Source organism: Triturus cristatus, chromosome 3_1 (genome assembly GCF_964204655.1).
Source record: "Triturus cristatus chromosome 3_1, aTriCri1.1, whole genome shotgun sequence".
Lineage (NCBI taxonomy): Eukaryota > Metazoa > Chordata > Amphibia > Caudata > Salamandridae > Triturus > Triturus cristatus.
In genome coordinates, this window is record NC_140583.1 from 505091796 (window position 1) to 505110381 (window position 18586).

The window sequence follows — 18586 nt, forward strand, 5'->3', positions numbered from 1 at the left end:
GCCCGTAAAGTGTAACTCTGGCCTGCCATTGCAGAGCCTTTGTGCAGCCTGGGGCTGCCATGTCGACTTGGCAAGTGCATACACTTGCCAGTCCCTAAACCTTCCCTTTTCTATATGTTAGTCACCCCTAAGGTAGGCCCAAGGTACCCCTGTGGACAGGGTGCATTGTATGTAAAGGGTAGGATATGCCCTGGTGTGTGTGGCATGTCCTGATAGTGAATTACAGCCTGCACCGCAGCCTTGGCCTACCAATGCCGGTGCCATCGACTCCAGTTCGTCAGCCGATGACAGCACTTCAGCAATGACAACGCCTCTGCCTGCACCGTGACGAGCACCGCCTTCATCTCACACCGCAACCCTGGTCTCACCGACGACGCCATCTGACGCCGCCACGGAGCCGCTGCTCGCACCGCGACCGGAGGGCACCGCACGCCACACCGCTGCACTTCGCACCGCAGCACCCGATGCCAGCGCTCCTGACTTCAACAAAGAGGAGTTTGATCTGCAACGCGTGTTACTTTGAGTGCCCCGACGACTCCTGCACCGACCTCCGGAACCGACACCTGCGGACGCCGTGTGTTCTGAAGCTCAACGGGAGTTCATCGACGCCCTGCATTTCTGAAAGGTACTATTTGTGGGTCTTCCCGACACCGTAGCTGGCCCGCGACGCCTTGGTCAGCTAGAAGTGTTTGGATTTGTTTGCTCACGACGCCGTGATAGCCCCGGACGGAGCTATCGACATCAAGGAACTCTTTTACAAGGTTATTTTGATAACTGAAGATTTTGAAGTACTGTATTGTGGATTTAAAAAAAATCATTTTTGGTCTTGTCTTAAGTATATAAAAATATTGGATATTTTTCCAAACTGGTGTCCTTTTGTAGTGCTTACACTGTATTACTGTTGGTTATGTGCAAATGCTTTACACATTGCTTCTAAGATAAGCCTGACTGCTCGTGCCAAGCTAACATGGGGGTGAGCAGGGGTTATTTTAGGAGTGTAACTCAGTTACCCTGACTAGGAAGAAGGGTCCCTATTTGGACAAAGGTGCAAGCCCTTACCAACTAGAGACCCCCATTTCTAACAGGAATCTTATAGAGGAGGTCTGCAGGTCAGAAGCAGCTAAATGAAGTAGGTACATTACTGCACAATCTTTCCTGTCAAACACACCAGAAGCAGAATCTCTTTTACTTAAAAGTATGTCAGACTCTGAAAACCAGCCCTGATGCCACAGAAGCGACCAAGACGGTATGTCGGATATAGACTACCCTTCTGAAGGCAATGGGCTGGTGGAATAGATTGACTCCCAAAACCCCAATATGGTTGGGCACAAAACTATGGGCAGTGATGACCCTGCAGGGATTTATAGGGTGGACCCTTATTGGCCTCTCAACACTCCGAGATGCATGGGATGCGAACAGTATGGCCCTGTTCACAGGTGAATCTGATATAGCACCCACCCGACTTTGTAAATACTACCAATTCTACCCTGAGGAGGATTGCAATAGAAGGGGACACCATGAAGGAATTTCCCCTTGAGCGCCAACTCCTTGATGACCATATGACAACCAAAGCAATCTCACTGACTTACAAATCTCTCATGAATAACACACAGGGTGAATTGACATGCCTGCAGGACAAATGGAAGGTGGAAGTAGGAAACTTGGATAATGACGAGTGTCAGGAAGCGCTACAGTTTCTGTGAGAGGTGACCATACCGACATGATTCATGTTAATCTAATTTAGATCCTTGATAGAATATATTACACTCCTGCATAGGATCTGTAGGGCAGAGAGCGATGAATTCCTCCATTCCTTTGGCCTGAGAGGGTCCTTCATAGATACACTATGGGATTGACCCATTCTGGTAGGGGGTAAAAGTTTGGTTGGAAACGGTGACTGGGGTGCCAAATACATTTCAGGCTCCATTGATGTTGTTGGGAGTGGGGGAATCTCGGAACTCAACTCTTATCAGAAGATCCTGGGGAATTTGGGGTTTCTCTAAGCAAAACGAGAGATTGCATGGAAGTTGGGGGAGTGCTGTGAGCCCACGATTACAAGATTTGGCACAGGATATGGATTTTGTTTGCGAAAGGGAAAATTTAGTCTGTGAGGGTCAGGGTTGCCTGAGGACGTTCGAGAAGGTGTGGGGTGGTAGGACCACAGGGGAATAGGGAGGAGTAACTATGGGATTTGGCGGTGACCCTCCAAAAAACAGTGGTCAAAAGACAGCAATAATGGGGTTGGAATTCTGACATTGGAACTGAATTGCCTTGCCCTGTTGGTCTGAAGTAATATATTATCATTTGTGGTACCTAGCGCTTTTCCAGTCATAATGAGGGGAGGGCATCACCACATATTTTTGTGTGTTTGATTATATGTTTTAAAGATCAATAAATATATTTATACCAAAAAAGTATATAATACTCTGGTTGCTTCTCAAAAGATCTACATAGGGTCTTGTGGAAGCTCTATGCAACTGTACTAAAAATATTTAGGACCCTGGTAGTCAAGCTTTGCTATAGAAAACTTTGGCGTAGAATTTTGTCTCACATTCTGAAAAGGACATTTATCCCACATGAAAATCCCCTCACTAGTTCCTGTGACAAAAGAATAAAATCCAAATACCACCACTGACAATGTATGTTTGAATCTATGAAGATCATTTCTGTTCTATATTACTTGGTCAGCACTTTTAGGGTAGAGAGGACCTGAAGGAAAAGTGTACAGTTATTTGTCCCCTGAACAGTATCAAAGGCCTGCCTCTTGGAGTTGAACTCTACGTATATGGCCAGGAAGCCATTTTTGCAAAGTCTGCAGTGGTAACAATAAAGAGTTGCAAAGTTCCGCATTCAGACAACACGTCTTTGACAATTTTTAGGTCCTTTAGGGCCAGATGTACGGCTGTATTTAACAGCCGCAAATGGGAAATCAGGTCGTTTGCGAACGCTAAAAAGGGTTGTAGCATGTACAAACCCTATATTGCAAGTCAGTAACCTATTACCGACTCGCAAAATAGTGTTGTCTTTGTTAACAGAAAGCAAAACAATATCAAAACATAGTAGAAAATGTAGAATAACCTTCAGTTTTAAAACTGAAGGTTGAATAACCTGCCATCTTTTTTCTGAATTTGAGAGTACGGTATCCACCATAAATAACCGCGATCAACATGGAAACATAAGAATGTAGAAGAAATATTTTTATGGATAGTTATACTAGCTATTATAAAAACAAAGTACTTTTAAATCATGGTTAATCAGTACAGAACAAGGTATAATGGAGACTTGCTCTGGGAAGGAGTTAGGAAACTAATTAAAAACTGTTGATAATTTAAAGAGCTAGGTAAATGAAAGCGTTTGGTACTTACCAAGCCAAGCTTTTTGCTTAGCCCTCTGAAATGACTTTTCCTGGCGAGAGATGAAAAGGCATCACTCAGCTTCCCTGGATAACAATTTTACAAGTAAATAAAGTGGGAAATGTCATTGTAAAACATAGAAATGTAACGCAGAAGTAAAGAAAATGCAAAACCTGTCCTGGGCTGGTTCCAATGTTTGCAAAATGATGGGAACAATCTTACAAGAAAAGTGAGATTCTGGTGGTATGTTGTAATATAACATTTGACCATTTTTTCATCTTTTGCAATTTTTTGCATGATACTTTCTACATTTTGCCACAATGGCTTTCGAGCTAAGAGACAGTTGACACATGCCACTGGTTTAACAGCAGCACTCAGAAATGTAGTCATCACATCTTGCGTCATTAAGGGTCCCTGGTTTTCTGGCTTCTATTTCCTTGCATCTTGCCATCTTATCATAAAGTGGCAGTGCTCATTTAAAAAACTCTATGTCCTCCAATAATCTTATGAGTCTACTTACCTATGTATAAGAGGATAGCGGTCACTCGTGCCCCAGGTCGAGGCGTCGAAGTGGAGGGACAGAAGAGGGAAGTGTTTAGAAAGTGTATTCGGAGATCATAGCAGAGTAAAGATCAACTGGATGAAATCAGTAATATATGTTCTGCATGGTCCAGCGCCCGAGCTGCCTCGGGGTGTGAGGTGCAGATAGTCTTCGAGGGGTTCCACTATCTTGGAATATTGGTCACTGGTGACCCAGATCTCTTTTATGCAAAAAATCTGCTGCCGCCCTAAGCTAGACTTGAGAGTGATGTACAACACTGGAGATCCCTACTACTGTCGCTGCTCGGTAGGGCAGTGTTATGTAAGATGATGGCCCTACCTCGCTGGCAAACACTGACTTTTATATAAAGCCCAGATACAATTTACAACATCAAAAACAGAACTAAGATTTTTTTGTGGAGATAATAACCTCACATGCACGCCCAAAGCAGTTTTTCTGTATTCTCCTACAGGAGAACGCACACCGCATATGCACACTATATATATGAACAAGGTATATGAACAAGCCACCCGAAATATCACCATGCAGCAGACTTGGACACTGAATTTATTTTCCATGAATTCATTTGTCCCAAGGCTGGTTGGCAACCAAAGCCAACCAGACAGATGTAATTTTGTAAATAATATATCTTATCATAAAGTGGCAGTGCTCATTTAAAAAACTCTATGTCCTTCAATAATCTTATGAGTCTACTTACCTATGTATAAGAGGATAGCGGTCACTCGTGCCCCAGGTCGCTACTGCAGGTTCCATAACTTTCTTTGCAACGTAATGTTAATTTTGGCACATTCATTATACAGATTGTACCAATAGCTATCACACCATGTTTTGCTCAAACAAAATAAAATTCAGATTCATATGTCAAAAGCAACTCACCATAAATATACCAGTAGTAATACTGTTAAGAATTTCTCACACTATGTGAAGCTTCTTATAAAACTACAATTGTATTTATATAGCACTTACTACCCCTGATGAGGCGTCGAAGTGGAGGGACAGAAGAGGGAAGTGTTTAGAAAGAGTATTCGGAGATCATAGCAGAGTAAAGATCAACTGTATGAAATCAGTAATATATGTTCTGCATGGTCCAGCGCCCGAGCTGCCTCGGGGTGTGAGGTGCAGATAGTCTTCGAGGGGTTCCACTATCTTGGAATATTGGTCACTGGTGACCCAGATCTCTTTTATGCAAAAAATCTGCTGCCGCCCTAAGCTAGACTTGAGAGTGATGTACAACACTGGAGATCCCTACTACTGTCCCTGCTCGGTAGGGCAGTGTTATGTAAGATGATGGCCCTACCTCGCTGGCAAACACTGACTTTTATATAAAGCCCAGATACAATTTACAACATCAAAAACAGAACTAAGATTTTTTTGTGGAGATAATAACCTCACATGCACGCCCAAAGCAGTTTTTCTGTATTCTCCTACAGGAGAACGCACACCGCATATGCACACTATATATATGAACAAGGTATATGAACAAGCCACCCGAAATATCACCATGCAGCAGACTTGGACACTGAATTTATTTTCCATGAATTCATTTGTCCCAAGGCTGGTTGGCAACCAAAGCCAACCAGACAGATGTAATTTTGTAAATAATATATCAGGTCCATAAAGTAGACTTTTGATGCTGGTGTCAGTTCTGCGTAGATTTCTCTGCTCCTCAGTGGTCAGGGCAAAGTACTGCCATAGAATTAGCACACCCACTGAAGACCAGAAAATGAAGGATTACAAGGATTCTGCATAAAATTTGCAACCATCACAAAAAATGTCATTAAATGTAAGTTACTTATTTTCGTGATAATTACTTCATTCTGCACATCCCTCATTCTGCGAAGATTCCCCAGGCAATATGACACAAGGCGGTGCACTAGTCTCTTACACTAAAACATTCAGCAAAACTGTTTTATCAAAGATAGTCTCATTACTTGCAGCAGAGTCAAGACTCTAGTGTTTGGTGGGCATATGCTGTGATGACCAAGTCACATAAAACCTGGCAAATGTTTGTCACAGGTACTCCCTCCCGAAATTGACGAAGTCGGTACTATACTTGCAGAACTTGTGCTGGTTCTTTCTACACTAATTTGTAACAAATGTTCATGTAGAGACCCATCACTTAACAAGAAATTGGTTGTTTTCTTTTCTTACAGTCTTTCTCTCTTTCTTAACAGAAGAGTAAGGCTTTTCTGGGTTCCAGTCGGTTGAAATAGACCTCAACCTTAGATGAATGCAGAGCTGAACGGGATAGAAGTTAATTTAATGTAGTTTTGCCAAGCAAGCCTACACTTCTAAAACCCCTAGACAATATAACAGCGAGTTTTGACAGTTTTAAGGCTAAAGATGTGGATAGCAGAAATGTATCTGTTCGAAAATCGGTCCCCCTAATAAATATGTGCACAGAGGTAAGGTCCAACAAAAGTGCTGTAGATGAAATCAGAGGAATTTACAAGACATATAAAAGTGGCAGTTCTATTAGCATACGAAAAGTGAGCCTAGTTCAGGAGTTCACTGAAATGTGGACATGACTGCCAAAAAGTCCTTAATGTGTGCTGTTAGGGATTAATAGATTTCGGACTACACCGCTCCCCAAGCATGGTCCATCTTCCTGAATACCTTCACTATATGAAAGGAAATCTAGCAGCCAGCACCATTTACACTCTCAATAGGAATCATCTAAGTCTCTAAACTTTTTTCTTTTCAGCAATTTCCAGGTATGAAGATCTATGGTCTGTATATTTGAATAGAAGACCAATGCGTTCTTACAAAGACAGAAAGCAGGGACTGCGATCTAACGTCTCCAAATATTGCGTCAGTTTTGACCAGTAAGGAGCGATTAGAATGATTTACAAGTAACGCTGATTTATTTTCTGAATCACCTGCAGAACAGACACAGTGCAGGAAGAATGTCCACCTAAGACTGGCAGCGCCCCCAGTGATCATTTTTGAGAATTCATTGAACAATAAGAGAACATTTACATTTTTCTTTGTATGAGTGACAATAGAGGTCCACGGATGAAACCTCAGTTTTGCAAATATATTGTCCAAAACATTGGGATGGATTTCTCATTAATGAATTTATTTATTTAAAGGTGCCACCCAATTAATAATGTCACAACAGACATCATCAAAACAAGGCACGATTGTAGAATGCTGATTGATTGTAATTGTTAGTGATGCGGTGAAGGATAAAGGGAACTATTTTCTCTTCAGTGAATGACTCCTTTACCAGTTTTCTATAGCGCCTTTGCATTATACTTGGTATTAGTGAGCCTTACAATTAACAGGGAAGAAAACATTTGAACAGGCAGAGTTGTTTTGCCACTTGGGAATATCTGATGTAGTGCTTGAGAGATTTTAAATATCAAGAGTTCCAGATACTGCAAGTTCTTGCTCTTTTGACTCTGATGTGCACTGGGTGTAGCAAGCAGGTGGTTTAGTTGTATGGGCTGTTTTGTTAGTCTGGCAACAGATTTTAAATTTGGTTCTTGAATCCATTGGTAATCCAAGTCCTTCAGGTTTGGAGAAATGAAACTGAATCTTCTTGTGGGAGAGTGGAAAATAGCCCTAAGGCCAGCAAACCAAGATATTAATAAGAAGGCAGAAGAATTAAAGGTTTTACCTCTCTTTGATGGCCTTTGGTTCCCTAAAACCTTAGAGGTCACAAGAAATTGTCTTGCTATCATACATGAATACTACTTGTCCAAAACTACAATTCTTTCCTGTTTAAATGTTGGACTTAAAAGCTGAAGACATAGGTGGAAACATTTGTTAAAACCCAAGTACAAATGTGATCTAGTCTGCTAACTGGAGATACATTAAGCTAAGGAATGAATATCCATAAGCAATCCATTCTACCCATACACTATTTGCTTAGGTGAAGATCTCCTGTTGATATATGTAATCTCCAATAAATCAAAGTTGATGCACGTTTCTCTCACCTGCTGCTTTGTCTGTGACCAACTTGCTCACTTTATTCTCAACAGCAGACATAGTCTCTCCAGCCACTTGTTCGGTTAGCAAGCCTGTCTGTTTCAAGTTGAAGAATGTCAGCAGATGATCTGGCCCATAACTCTGTGGAACAGATGTTAGATCAATAATCACTCACTCCTGTGCAGCACGCATTTCAATTGCAGTTACCATTTTTTGTCTTTGAGAATAATCAGAATATAGTTACGCTTATTTTAGATTTAAATATCTAAATCAGAACCATATATTTAATGCAATTTGGAAATTATAGGGGCAAAGACAGAGAAAACAGGTTCACAAGATGTTCATCAAGGAGAGCCATGCCATATCTGAAGCCTTAATACCTGATTTCTGAGGTGGCATCACTCTACAATAGTGTGTAGTGTGAAAGAACTTGATATGGGATGTGTGGATGTATCATACCAGTGTTGAATACAAAAAAACAAGACTCTCTTATTCAGTTCTTGCAGGCAACTACAATCACCATTCTGCTTTCCCATTCCATCACACAAATGTTCGTAAATAATCAGTTAAAAAAACAAAAAACATTACTAATCACAAACTTGAGAGCCACAGGTGAAATGAAAAAAAGAGAAAATACCAGGAATCATTTATAACCCATTTAACTGTATGGCACATGTGATGCTCACTTTACAATTCATTAGCTTACAAGGACAATTACAAATACAATTAAGTAACTTTCCTTTCTTCATCATGGGATTAGATCTCATATTTCTAAAAAGTAGAATGGATTAGCAAAGTAACCAACCCAGAGTGATCAGTATCGAAGAGTGAACACCTAAAGCAAATAAGTTACGAAAAGAAGCCTGACTCACTAAGATGACGGTCTTCGAGATTGAGTCCAATCAATTAATACTTGATAAAGGCAAAGACTGATTCCCCTTACCCTTTTGTAGGACCGGACTTAGTAAATCTTAGGATAGAGGACTATAAATTTGTTAGAAAAATAAAGTTGTGCAAAAACTTCGCTGTGAAGGATACCAGAATTATAACTAACACGAGCAGCCCGGACCCTGACACTGCCCTTTTCTCCATTGGTGACTTTCCGGAGATCAGTAATTTGGATAAGGAAGGAGGCACTGGTGGTCTCACATTGGCGTCTAATGAAACGAGTATTCCACTAATTGAGCAAATGGAGTTCTTGACATGTCACACCATAGAAAATGGGTTGAAACCGGCAAGTAGAGTCACGCAGCAATTGCCAACTGGTAATTTGGTGGATGTATTTCACGAATTAATAAATGATGACATCAACAAGCGGAGGGTAGTAGCGCGCCGCAGGAAGAACAACAATTTTACAGCACAGGTGTAAATGCCCAGTTTACTTAGTTCTGGTCTACTAACATTGCTTAGAAAGTTTCAGATTTAGGGGGTCATTAGGATAGCGGACAGACTTTTGTCCGTCCACCATCTAATAGTATTTGGGATCGCCCGCCTACAATGCGGCAGACTCACAGGGCAAATTAGGATGTGGGTTATACATTAATGTTCACATTGGCTGTGGAACCTCTGGCGGAACGATGAGAATAGACGCCCAAATTTGGGGATGGACTGACAACTCAGGTTGGGAGGTAAGAATATCGCTATGTGCAGACGACATACGATTATGACGGATCAAACACTCATCAGCAATATATTTCAGGTGTTCGGTGAGTTCTCTGGTTTTGCAATCAACTGGGAGAAATCTTACCGCTGCCCCTATGAGTGGAATTTCATAAGTTTAAATATTTGGGCATTTGGGACGCTCATGTGGGCCGTAAGTCAACCAGACTTACGGCCCAGACAGAAGGCTAGAAAGTGTATACATTCCGGTAACGCGCGCGGGTTTTTAAAATGTAATTGGCCCGGGGATGGCCACTGAGGCTCCACAAGGTCGATAGTGTGCCAATTCCATGTCTGCCAGTTCCACCTGTCGAGCCTAAAGTCAGTGTCCGCCATCTAAAAAAGCAATTACTACAGCTCGGCGGTTTCCAGGCACCTGTTTGGGATGAAAGGGGTCAAAGCTTCCCCACCTGTGGCTTCCCGAGAGCATGGGCGCGCATCACAGGTGAAGCTCGGGTTGTGCATGCTGCAGACAGCATACGTGCGGCAGGAGACACTGCATGGGAGACTTTGTATAGAGTGATGCTTTCAATCTTGTTGAGGGAGGCTGCAGAAGGACGCCGTGATGAGAAAAGAAAGACGCACAAGCACACGAGTGGTGCGCGCGCCACAGCGAGACATCTGTCTTCTATTATCGCCCACTCGTCTGTGAACGATAATTGCAAACAGATGTCGCCCGTGCGAGTAACCGCAAGCAATAGGCCATGGACGGAGCAAAGGCGGGACATGCACCCGCCTTTGCCCAATTGCGTGCTCTCTTTCTTAGAAAGACGCACGCAAAGCCCAATAGCCTGTAACGAAAGCTGACCACATGCACGAACGTGTGGTGAGCTTTCTGAAACCCCTTACATAAAATCTCACCAGAACAGCGCATGCGCGCTGCTACAGTCTTGACCTAAAAATGTGTCTCCCTGACTTATGTCACATTAATGCAGAATACACAAGGGATACTGACGCGCCTCTAGGGTCAATGGGAACAGGATATAGGGGATATTGATGATGAGGACTGGCAGGAGGCACTAAGCTTCCTGACAGAAGTGGCCAGCAACCGGATGATCCAATAAAAACTCCTCCATCATACTACACCAGAACATTGCTACACAAGATTGGGAGGGCTCTGTGCTTATGCAAGTGCGGTATGAAGGGTACATTCTTCAATACATGGTGGCTCTGTCCGCGGATACACCGCTTCTGGTAACAGGCTGTAGAATCCCTTAAGGAAGAAGTAAGGGCTAGAATTGATCTGATGCCACAGGTATTGTGGCAAAGTGAGAGATAGCCCAGAGATGAGGTTGTGAGGCACCTCTGCTATTCCGAGACTGGGAAATTGAAATGCAGCACTGTAAACTTGTAGAAAGAGCGATATGGGACACCTGGTACTCGGGAGGTATACACAGGAAGTGTGTAGACTGGAGGGAGCTACACCTGATTGGGTGATGCATGGGACACAAGAAGCGGATGGTGGGTTTGTGGGGGGCGCGAATGTGTATTTCCACGATAGTAGAAGTAAGGGATTATTGACACTGCCATAAGTGATTTATACATTGGAAGAACCATGATTATGTTGTGGGGGTGGGGGGAGGAGGGAGAGAGATCTTTAATGCTCAGAAACGGGCTGTGTAGTTGCTGTGTCATTGCATTAGTGTATTCACCTTTGTTTCCATAATAACATGTAATTTAAAAAAAATAATGTTAGGACTATTGGGGCATGGTGAAGGGTTTTGAGGGGAATATATGTTGGAGACCTTTTAGGAACTGAGTCACAACAGAGGACTTAAACAGGATGGCTGATCCAGCAACCGCAGGAACGCTGAGATGGCCAAAAGTTTCCCTTTAACTGTGTTCAAAGCAAAGCTCTGCCAGGCTAACAAAGAAACAAATATCAAACCTGACAGAAGTGCAGGAAGGGGATTAACATTTTTGGAAGTGCACCAAGCTACAAATTAGTTCCAATGGCATGGCATATACTATCTTTGTGGAGAGATTCCTGGCTGCCAAGATGACTTTACAAACTTCTGGAGGAAGACCAAAGACTCTTAACTGGCGCCACTCAAACTCCATGCAAGAAGGCGGAGCAAGCACAGGTTCTGAGAACCCTGACTGTTGCTGTGACAAATATCCTCCCAGATGGGCAGCCTGATCAGAGGACCGATACTCATGCTCAGGAGTTTGGGATACCATACTCTCCATGCCCAATCTTGAGCCACAACGATGCCTTGGCTCTTGTTCGTCCGGATCCTCTTCAGAACTTTGGAGGAGTAGAATTGGCAGGGAAGCATACAGGAGTCCTGAGCACCACACAAGACAAATTGGGTCTCCAAGCAAGAGCCACTTTGGAAACTCCAATGCGCAAAAGTGTACTCAGTGGTGCCAAATAGATCTAACTAATGTTTGCCCCCTCGCAGAAGAGACCTTACACCACCACCAGATCCAGATGCCTTTCATGATCCATGAGACATCAACAACTGAGTTCATCCGCCCCTGACTTTCAGAGATTCGATCAGATGTACGACCAGGAAAATGTCCTGATATTCCAGCCATGTCCAGAGGTGCAGAGCCTCCTGGCACAGGGTCCACGACCCCACCCTCTTTGTCACAATACCACATGGTGGTGGTGTTGTCTGTGAACACCTGAACTAGACTTACTTTAATGGAAGGAAGGAAGGCCTTCAAAGCTAAGTGAAATGCTCTTGACTCCAACAAGTTGATGTGGAACTGAGACTTTGTTGGAGACCAGATTCCTCTGATCTACACCTCACCCAGAAGGCCTCCCCAACCCAGAAGTGATGCATCTGTCACCACTTTGAGCTCTGGGTGGGGAAGGGAGACGTATTTGCCATCAACCCAATCTCGGTTAGTTGGCTACCACTTAAGGTCTATTGCAGTATCTGGGTCTCATCAGTGAAGTTACAGTTATGCTGTGCCCACTGGGACTTCAGGCCCCATGTAGAGCCCGCATATGCCAGCAGACATGTTGTACCAGCGGGAGGCTACAAAACCCAGAAGCCTCAGAGTCAGTCTCACTCAAATCCAGGATAAAGACTGAAACATCGGACTGACAGCCTGAATATCCAGGCCACGTCACTAGGGAGGATAGGCCTGGAATTGCACTGCGTTCAGACTAGCTCTGATGAAAGGAAGCATCTGAGAGGGAGTCAGATGTGACTTTGGCATGTTGATAGTGAATTCCAGCGAATGCAGATGGACCTTCGTAGTCTGGAGGTGGGTGACAACTGTCCATGAAGAACCTGCTTCCAATGGCCAGTCGCTGTGGTAGGAGAAGACTGGAACCCCTGACCTCCGCAGATGGGCTTCAACCTCCGCAATCACTTTCATTATCACCTGAGGGATGCTGGTAGAGTCACAGGGGAGCACAGCAAATTGAAAGTGTTTGTGGCCCATCGTGAACAGTGGGCTGGAAGGATGGATATACAGAAATATGAGTTCTGCAAGTACAATGTTACCATTCAGTCTCCAGAGTCCAGGGCAGGCAGGACCTGAGCCAAAGTGAGCATTTTGAACTTATTTTTCAGGAAGAAGTTAAGATGGCATAGGTCTAGTATAGGGCGGAGGTCTCCGTCCTTCTTCGGCACCAGCAAGTGGCAGGAATAGCTATGACCTACTTGACCTACCATGACCTAATTCTGATGTCGGTAACCTCTTGATGGTTCCTTTGGCTAAATGAGCCTGCTTTTCCTGATGCAGCAGGGAGAGGTGGTCATCTGTCAGTCAGTCTGAGGATAGTGGCATGGGCAGCAGGGTTTTGGTGAATGTAAAGGCACAAAGCCACTGAAGAATTTGGAGCACTCATTGGTCTGAAGTTGTGGACCGCCAGTGGGGCAGGTGGTGCTTGATCCTGCTGTCAAATTGGTTGCCCATGATGTTGCAAGGGCATATTAAGGGAATTTGGAGGCAGCCAAGTTGTGGAGGTCAGTGGGGTTGGGGGGCTTGCGAGCTGTGCAGATCTCTGGCCTTAGGTTCGACGAGATTTGTGGGAGCTTTATCCGTGACCATGAAGGGACTGAGGAGTCTGCTGGCCACAGGAGAAGAGGAAGGCAGAATGGGGCTGGCATGGAGCCATGGAGAGTCCCAATGACCAGATGGTAGCCCTACTGTCCTTTGAAGCACTCAAGTGCTCAATCTGCCCTGTCGCGAAGGAGGCGAGTGCCATCAACAAGATTGTCCATAAGGGAAGCCTGGACATCCCTCAAGAAGACAGTTGACCTCACCCAGGCATGGTGATGAAGTGCTACTGGCAAAGCAATCACTCTACCTAGCGAGTCTGTTAAGTCCAGCCCGCAGCGTATCATGAACTTTGCGCCTTCCCTGCCATCGGCAATAACCTGGGGCAGGGTGGCTTGTGCCTCCTCCAAGACCATGGGCAGCACTCGCACTACTGAGTACCATACCATGTGGGTATACTATCCCAAGAGGCATGCGGCGGTCACAGACCGCAGTGCAAGGCTGGCAGAACAGAACATCCTTTTGTCAAAGGTGTCCAGTTTCTTAGATTCCCTATACTGTCGTGGTAGGAAACACTCCAAGGTTAACTTTAGACATGTAGGTCTGGATGACCAGGCTCTCGGAGGCGAGGTGCTGGGTGAGGAAGGCTAGATCCCCAAGAGCGGGGCGATGGCGGCGGGCGATCATCATGTGCAAAGGAGTGCCTGCGCAGGGCTTGGGGAAGGCCCTAAACAGAACATCAGTGAGGGCTAAATTAAAGAAGAGAAGAGGTTCTTTAGGGGCTACTCCAGGTTGAAGCACCTCTGTCAAGACAAGGCCAGCATAAGGTCCAGGACCTCAGCTGCCCTCCAAACCAGACTCCCTCCACACCTCCATAGCCAATAAAGCCCCTTCCTCCGTAGCTACACTAGAAGGGGAGACCAGGCCAGTGTCTGGTGAGGTGTCCAAATCACTAGCATTAGAAATTTCCTCATACTAGTTATCCTTGGTGTGAGGAAATAGGTTTTTTGCATGTTCACCCCACTTTTTGCCCCCATTTTGACTACTAGGCACCGGCTCAGAAATGCCCTGAGCTCTGCTAAATGGAACTCTATGCATGTGCTATAACCCGTAAAAATTTAAATGTGTAATTAGCTTATTCCCAATTGGCATAGCTTAACATACTTGTGGGGCCCTAGCAGAGGGGTGACAGGGGCCTGTAAGTTAAAGTGTCACTTATGGACTGCAGCACCAGTTTTGCCACCATGAGTATGACAAAGTAAAACAGGTCTCCCAGACTGCCACTGTGGTTTTAACTGCTAACTTGACTTGGCAATTTAAAATAATGGCAAAGCCGAATCCTCTATTTTTAATAAGTGAAAGTTACCTTTAAGGCAGGCCTATCGAGTTCTGAGGCAGGGTGATGTATTTTAAAAAGTGGAACATGTACTCTTACATGTTCAAACAGAAAAAACTGTAAATTGCCGTTTTTACTGAGGAAAGGCTAGTAGCCCTCTTGGGATGTACAGGGTTACAGGCCGATACTACAGCCCTGCTACATTCTGAATCGGACTACTGAGGTGGGTACTTGAAGGTATCAAAAAAGTAAGTGCATTTAATCCGATCCAATGGTTAAATCAAATTTATTGTCACTGGTGGGCAAAGTGCAACTTTAGTAAGTTGCCACTTTGGTTTCCCAAGGTTTCCGGTGCCTGTTTTTGGTTACACACATAGGGCCTGTCCTTTCAGACAGCCTTATGACCTCCTGGGGAGATGTGTGAATGACTCCACAGAAAAGACACCATAGGGGCCTGCACTTAAAGGAGGTGTTACTTCTAGGTGGAACCTCCCCTAGGCAGGAAGCAACATGGGGTGTTAGCCCAAAAGGCAAGCTTCTAAGGTAAAGTCACCTTTGAAGGGGAAATGGTGAACACATAGGAGAGGGGCTGGTCTACTGTTTAGGCAGACTGCCTGGCCTTTGGGACAGAGAGGGGAAACCAGATACCAAACTGGTTTTTCAGTGGGCATGTAGGCCACAAGCAGCCGCACCCCTTGGGTGGGCTACCAAGCCCCACACACCAAGAGAGGGGTCCCGACATCTTAGGAGTGGGCAGAGTAGAGCATTCTGGTGGAAATAATCCAGGTATCTCATTTACTAGTGATTGCGACCACCTCTAAGGGCACTTTCTGGGCATAAAAGAGCTACCTCTGGCCCCAGAACTCAAATCTCACTTGGACTCGATAAGAAGACCAAAGAAAGACTTCCCTGCTGGCCCTAGATCTGGCAAAGAGAGAACGCACCGAAGTTGGCCTGCACCTGCTGCTTCTTGGGCTAGTAAATGCAAAGACTGTGTCCTGCTAGAGGAGACGACATCTCCGGGCCCCAGCCAGAAGGAGAGACCAAAAGAGTCAGTTGGCTGGCTCCCTGTTCACCGCACAGGGCCACAAAAGTTGAAGAAGCCTGCCTGGCGAATTGGTAGCTGAGATCGCCGGATCATCACTACTAGCCCCTATGCAGCCTGGAAGACCGAGACCCGATGATGAAAAGTTGCACTCAAATACACTGGACCCGGGAGAGTTGTCAGAGTGCAGCTTGGTCTCCCAGGAGGAGAGTTATCGCCAAAATAAGGAAACTGCTGACTTTGCTGTGCCCAGCAACCTGTAGTCCAGTGGCAAATGGACTTTTGCTGAACCTGAGAGGACTTTGGTGGAACGTCAACCCCTATGGCCAATGTCGCCCCACCAGGACCGTGGACAGAGGAGTAAGCCCCAGGATGACCACCATCGACCACACTGCATCTTCAGCATCTTTGAAACATTTTCAGCATCCTGTATCCGTTGCATTAGCACCACTCCATAGATGTTAATGGCAACTGGCCACTAACCCTGGAACTGGAGATTGCTTTTCTTCCGAAAGCAATTGTTCCATTCGGCCTGGTTGGTCCCCTTGCCTGGCTCCCTGCTGAAGTTGGGCACTTAAATTGCTTCTAAGTAACCACATTCATCCTTGATGCAACTTTTTGCTGACATTTTTGTGTGTAAAATTCACTGAATTTGCCAATGCTTGTTTGCGGTTGGGCAAAAAGTCTTGATTTATTGTTTCTTTAAAAATCTATATCTGAGTGGGGGGAGGGTCTGAGGAAGAGACTGAGGGCGCAGATGGGTAGCAACTGTGCAGAATATATGTGTCATGAGGGCTCATGTTATATAACGTCATGATGCATGTCTCAAAATGTTTTCGCTTCTGTTCTATGTCAAAAGCATTAATAAAATGTATTTAAAAAAATCTAAATCTACGAACACTCAGGTGGATCTTTTTCGTGTTTGTGCCCATAAATTCATTAAAAAATCTATTTTTATAAATTGGTGTCGGATTTCTTTAGAGTTGTATTTTCTGCTTCTTTGATTGTTTTGGTGCTGTTTAAATGCTTCACACCTATTCATTTGTCAAAGCCTGACTGTTCGAAGACACAGCTACCCAGGTTTGAGATAAGCTAAATGTAACTCGTCCCAAGAAGGTTTGGTAGTGTACTATACAGTGAAATAACACAATCACACCATATAATACACCCCATTTCTTCACACGCTGCCATGGGCTCCTTAAGGGGGTCAGGGTAGATGTGCGCAGAGATACTGCTCTAGATTTTAAAGATCCAGTCTGACATCTGGGGAATATTCTAAGGAAAGGAACCTGCGACTAGAAGTCTCTATCAGATAGAAATATTTGTATTGCGTAAGCAAGGATTCAACTATGTTAAAAGCATACATTAAATAAGCAGACTGGATAAGGTCTGGAGCTACTTACCTACTGTCAACTTCCTTCCATATTTGTATATCCTGGTGCTAAAAATGTCATATGAACTAACCTGCAAATACTGAGTCTTCAGAGATCTGTAATCTTTGGGTATCAATCCTGCAATTTAAAATGAAAATATGATTATTTATTCATACAAGAAGCTTATATCTTAATTTATAATACGGAATGCTTTTGTAAAGCTTGATAAGCTAATTAAATGAGCTGTTTCTGTATAATATGAGCAACCAATAACATCTTGACTTAATAGACAGTTCCCACCCTCTGCAGTGATCCTTTTTTTCTGGTGTTTGGGCAGGTAAGCATTCTAAAATGTATAAAGTCTGCTTTCCATATTAAAGATACGCAGTCCAAACTTACATTCTTTAATTCTGGAAGATGATGTCGAATTTTACAGCTTAGGTTTTGTGCAATGCAATTATCCGGAAAACCACCACTTCCTCTGCTCTCCTCATGAGACCTACATCCCCACTGCTTCTTCCTAGGATTATATAAGCATCAACCATTTTGTTGTAGGCTCGCCATTAGGGTGAATCCTGCCTCAGGACCACCATGCATTTAAAAAATAAAACAAGGAATCTTTTTGAGAAGCAATGAAGAGATGAACACAACAAAGTGGGACAACATCAGGAAGCAAGCTCAACCTTTAAAACATTAGCAAACTGTTTTTGTGATTGGAGGGCAATCTGGGGAATAATCCAGAGAATCTCGAGTTGTGTTCAAGGCACTGAGTCCTGGCAGTGGATCACTGAAGGTGGTATGCACATCACCCTCGAGGACCAAGACAAATGGGACGAAGAAAATCATCTTGAGGATACCCTAATGATATACCCTCTGTGGTTCGCCACATATACAAGTGAATGTGGACATACACGAGGTTCTACAGGAGGTGTATGCTCTCTAAGTGGAGTGGGTTAAATATTTTTATTTTGAATCTCCAGATGTCCTGCTCAATCTTCCCTACAACTCCTGCTTCCCTTAGTTTTTTTCGCCCCTGTATTCGACACCCACACTACAATGTCCTTATGTTCTCTCTCCTCACCTCCAACCTCCTCTATCAATCCTCCAATAATACTTTTCTCAACCTCTTTCACCTGCATCCGCGAACATCTCCTTTCAGGATTCTCCTCCCTCCCCATTTCTCCCTTTTCTGCCAATTAGCATTCTCATATCTCCCAATTTCACCCTTTTCTGCCAATGTCCTTCCCCTCTCGACAAGAAACAGAACCGCTACACTGCTCTCTTGGATACCCAAGTAGATTCTTTCTTAATTGTTACTATCTATAATCTTATGCCATCTAAGGTTTATCTTTTGCATTGAAA

At 44.1% G+C, this 18586-nt stretch overlaps 1 protein-coding gene across 2 annotated transcripts in view; it reads right to left on the bottom strand.

Annotated features, from left to right (window-relative positions):
* VPS33B (VPS33B late endosome and lysosome associated) overlaps positions 1-18586 on the bottom strand; it is a 613489-nt gene that overhangs the window by 154780 nt on the left and 440123 nt on the right. For both annotated transcript variants that reach the window (XR_014978823.1, XM_085644389.1), the window contains exons 18-20: positions 17316-17362; positions 7857-7989; positions 3366-3439 (exon numbers count right to left, since the gene is read on the bottom strand). Coding sequence is in view for 1 of the 2 variants with exons in the window: in XM_085644389.1 (XP_085500515.1) it covers positions 3366-3439; positions 7857-7989; positions 17316-17362 (254 nt within the window). In the remaining variant the exon portion in view is untranslated. The remainder of the gene's footprint in view (positions 1-3365; positions 3440-7856; positions 7990-17315; positions 17363-18586) is intronic.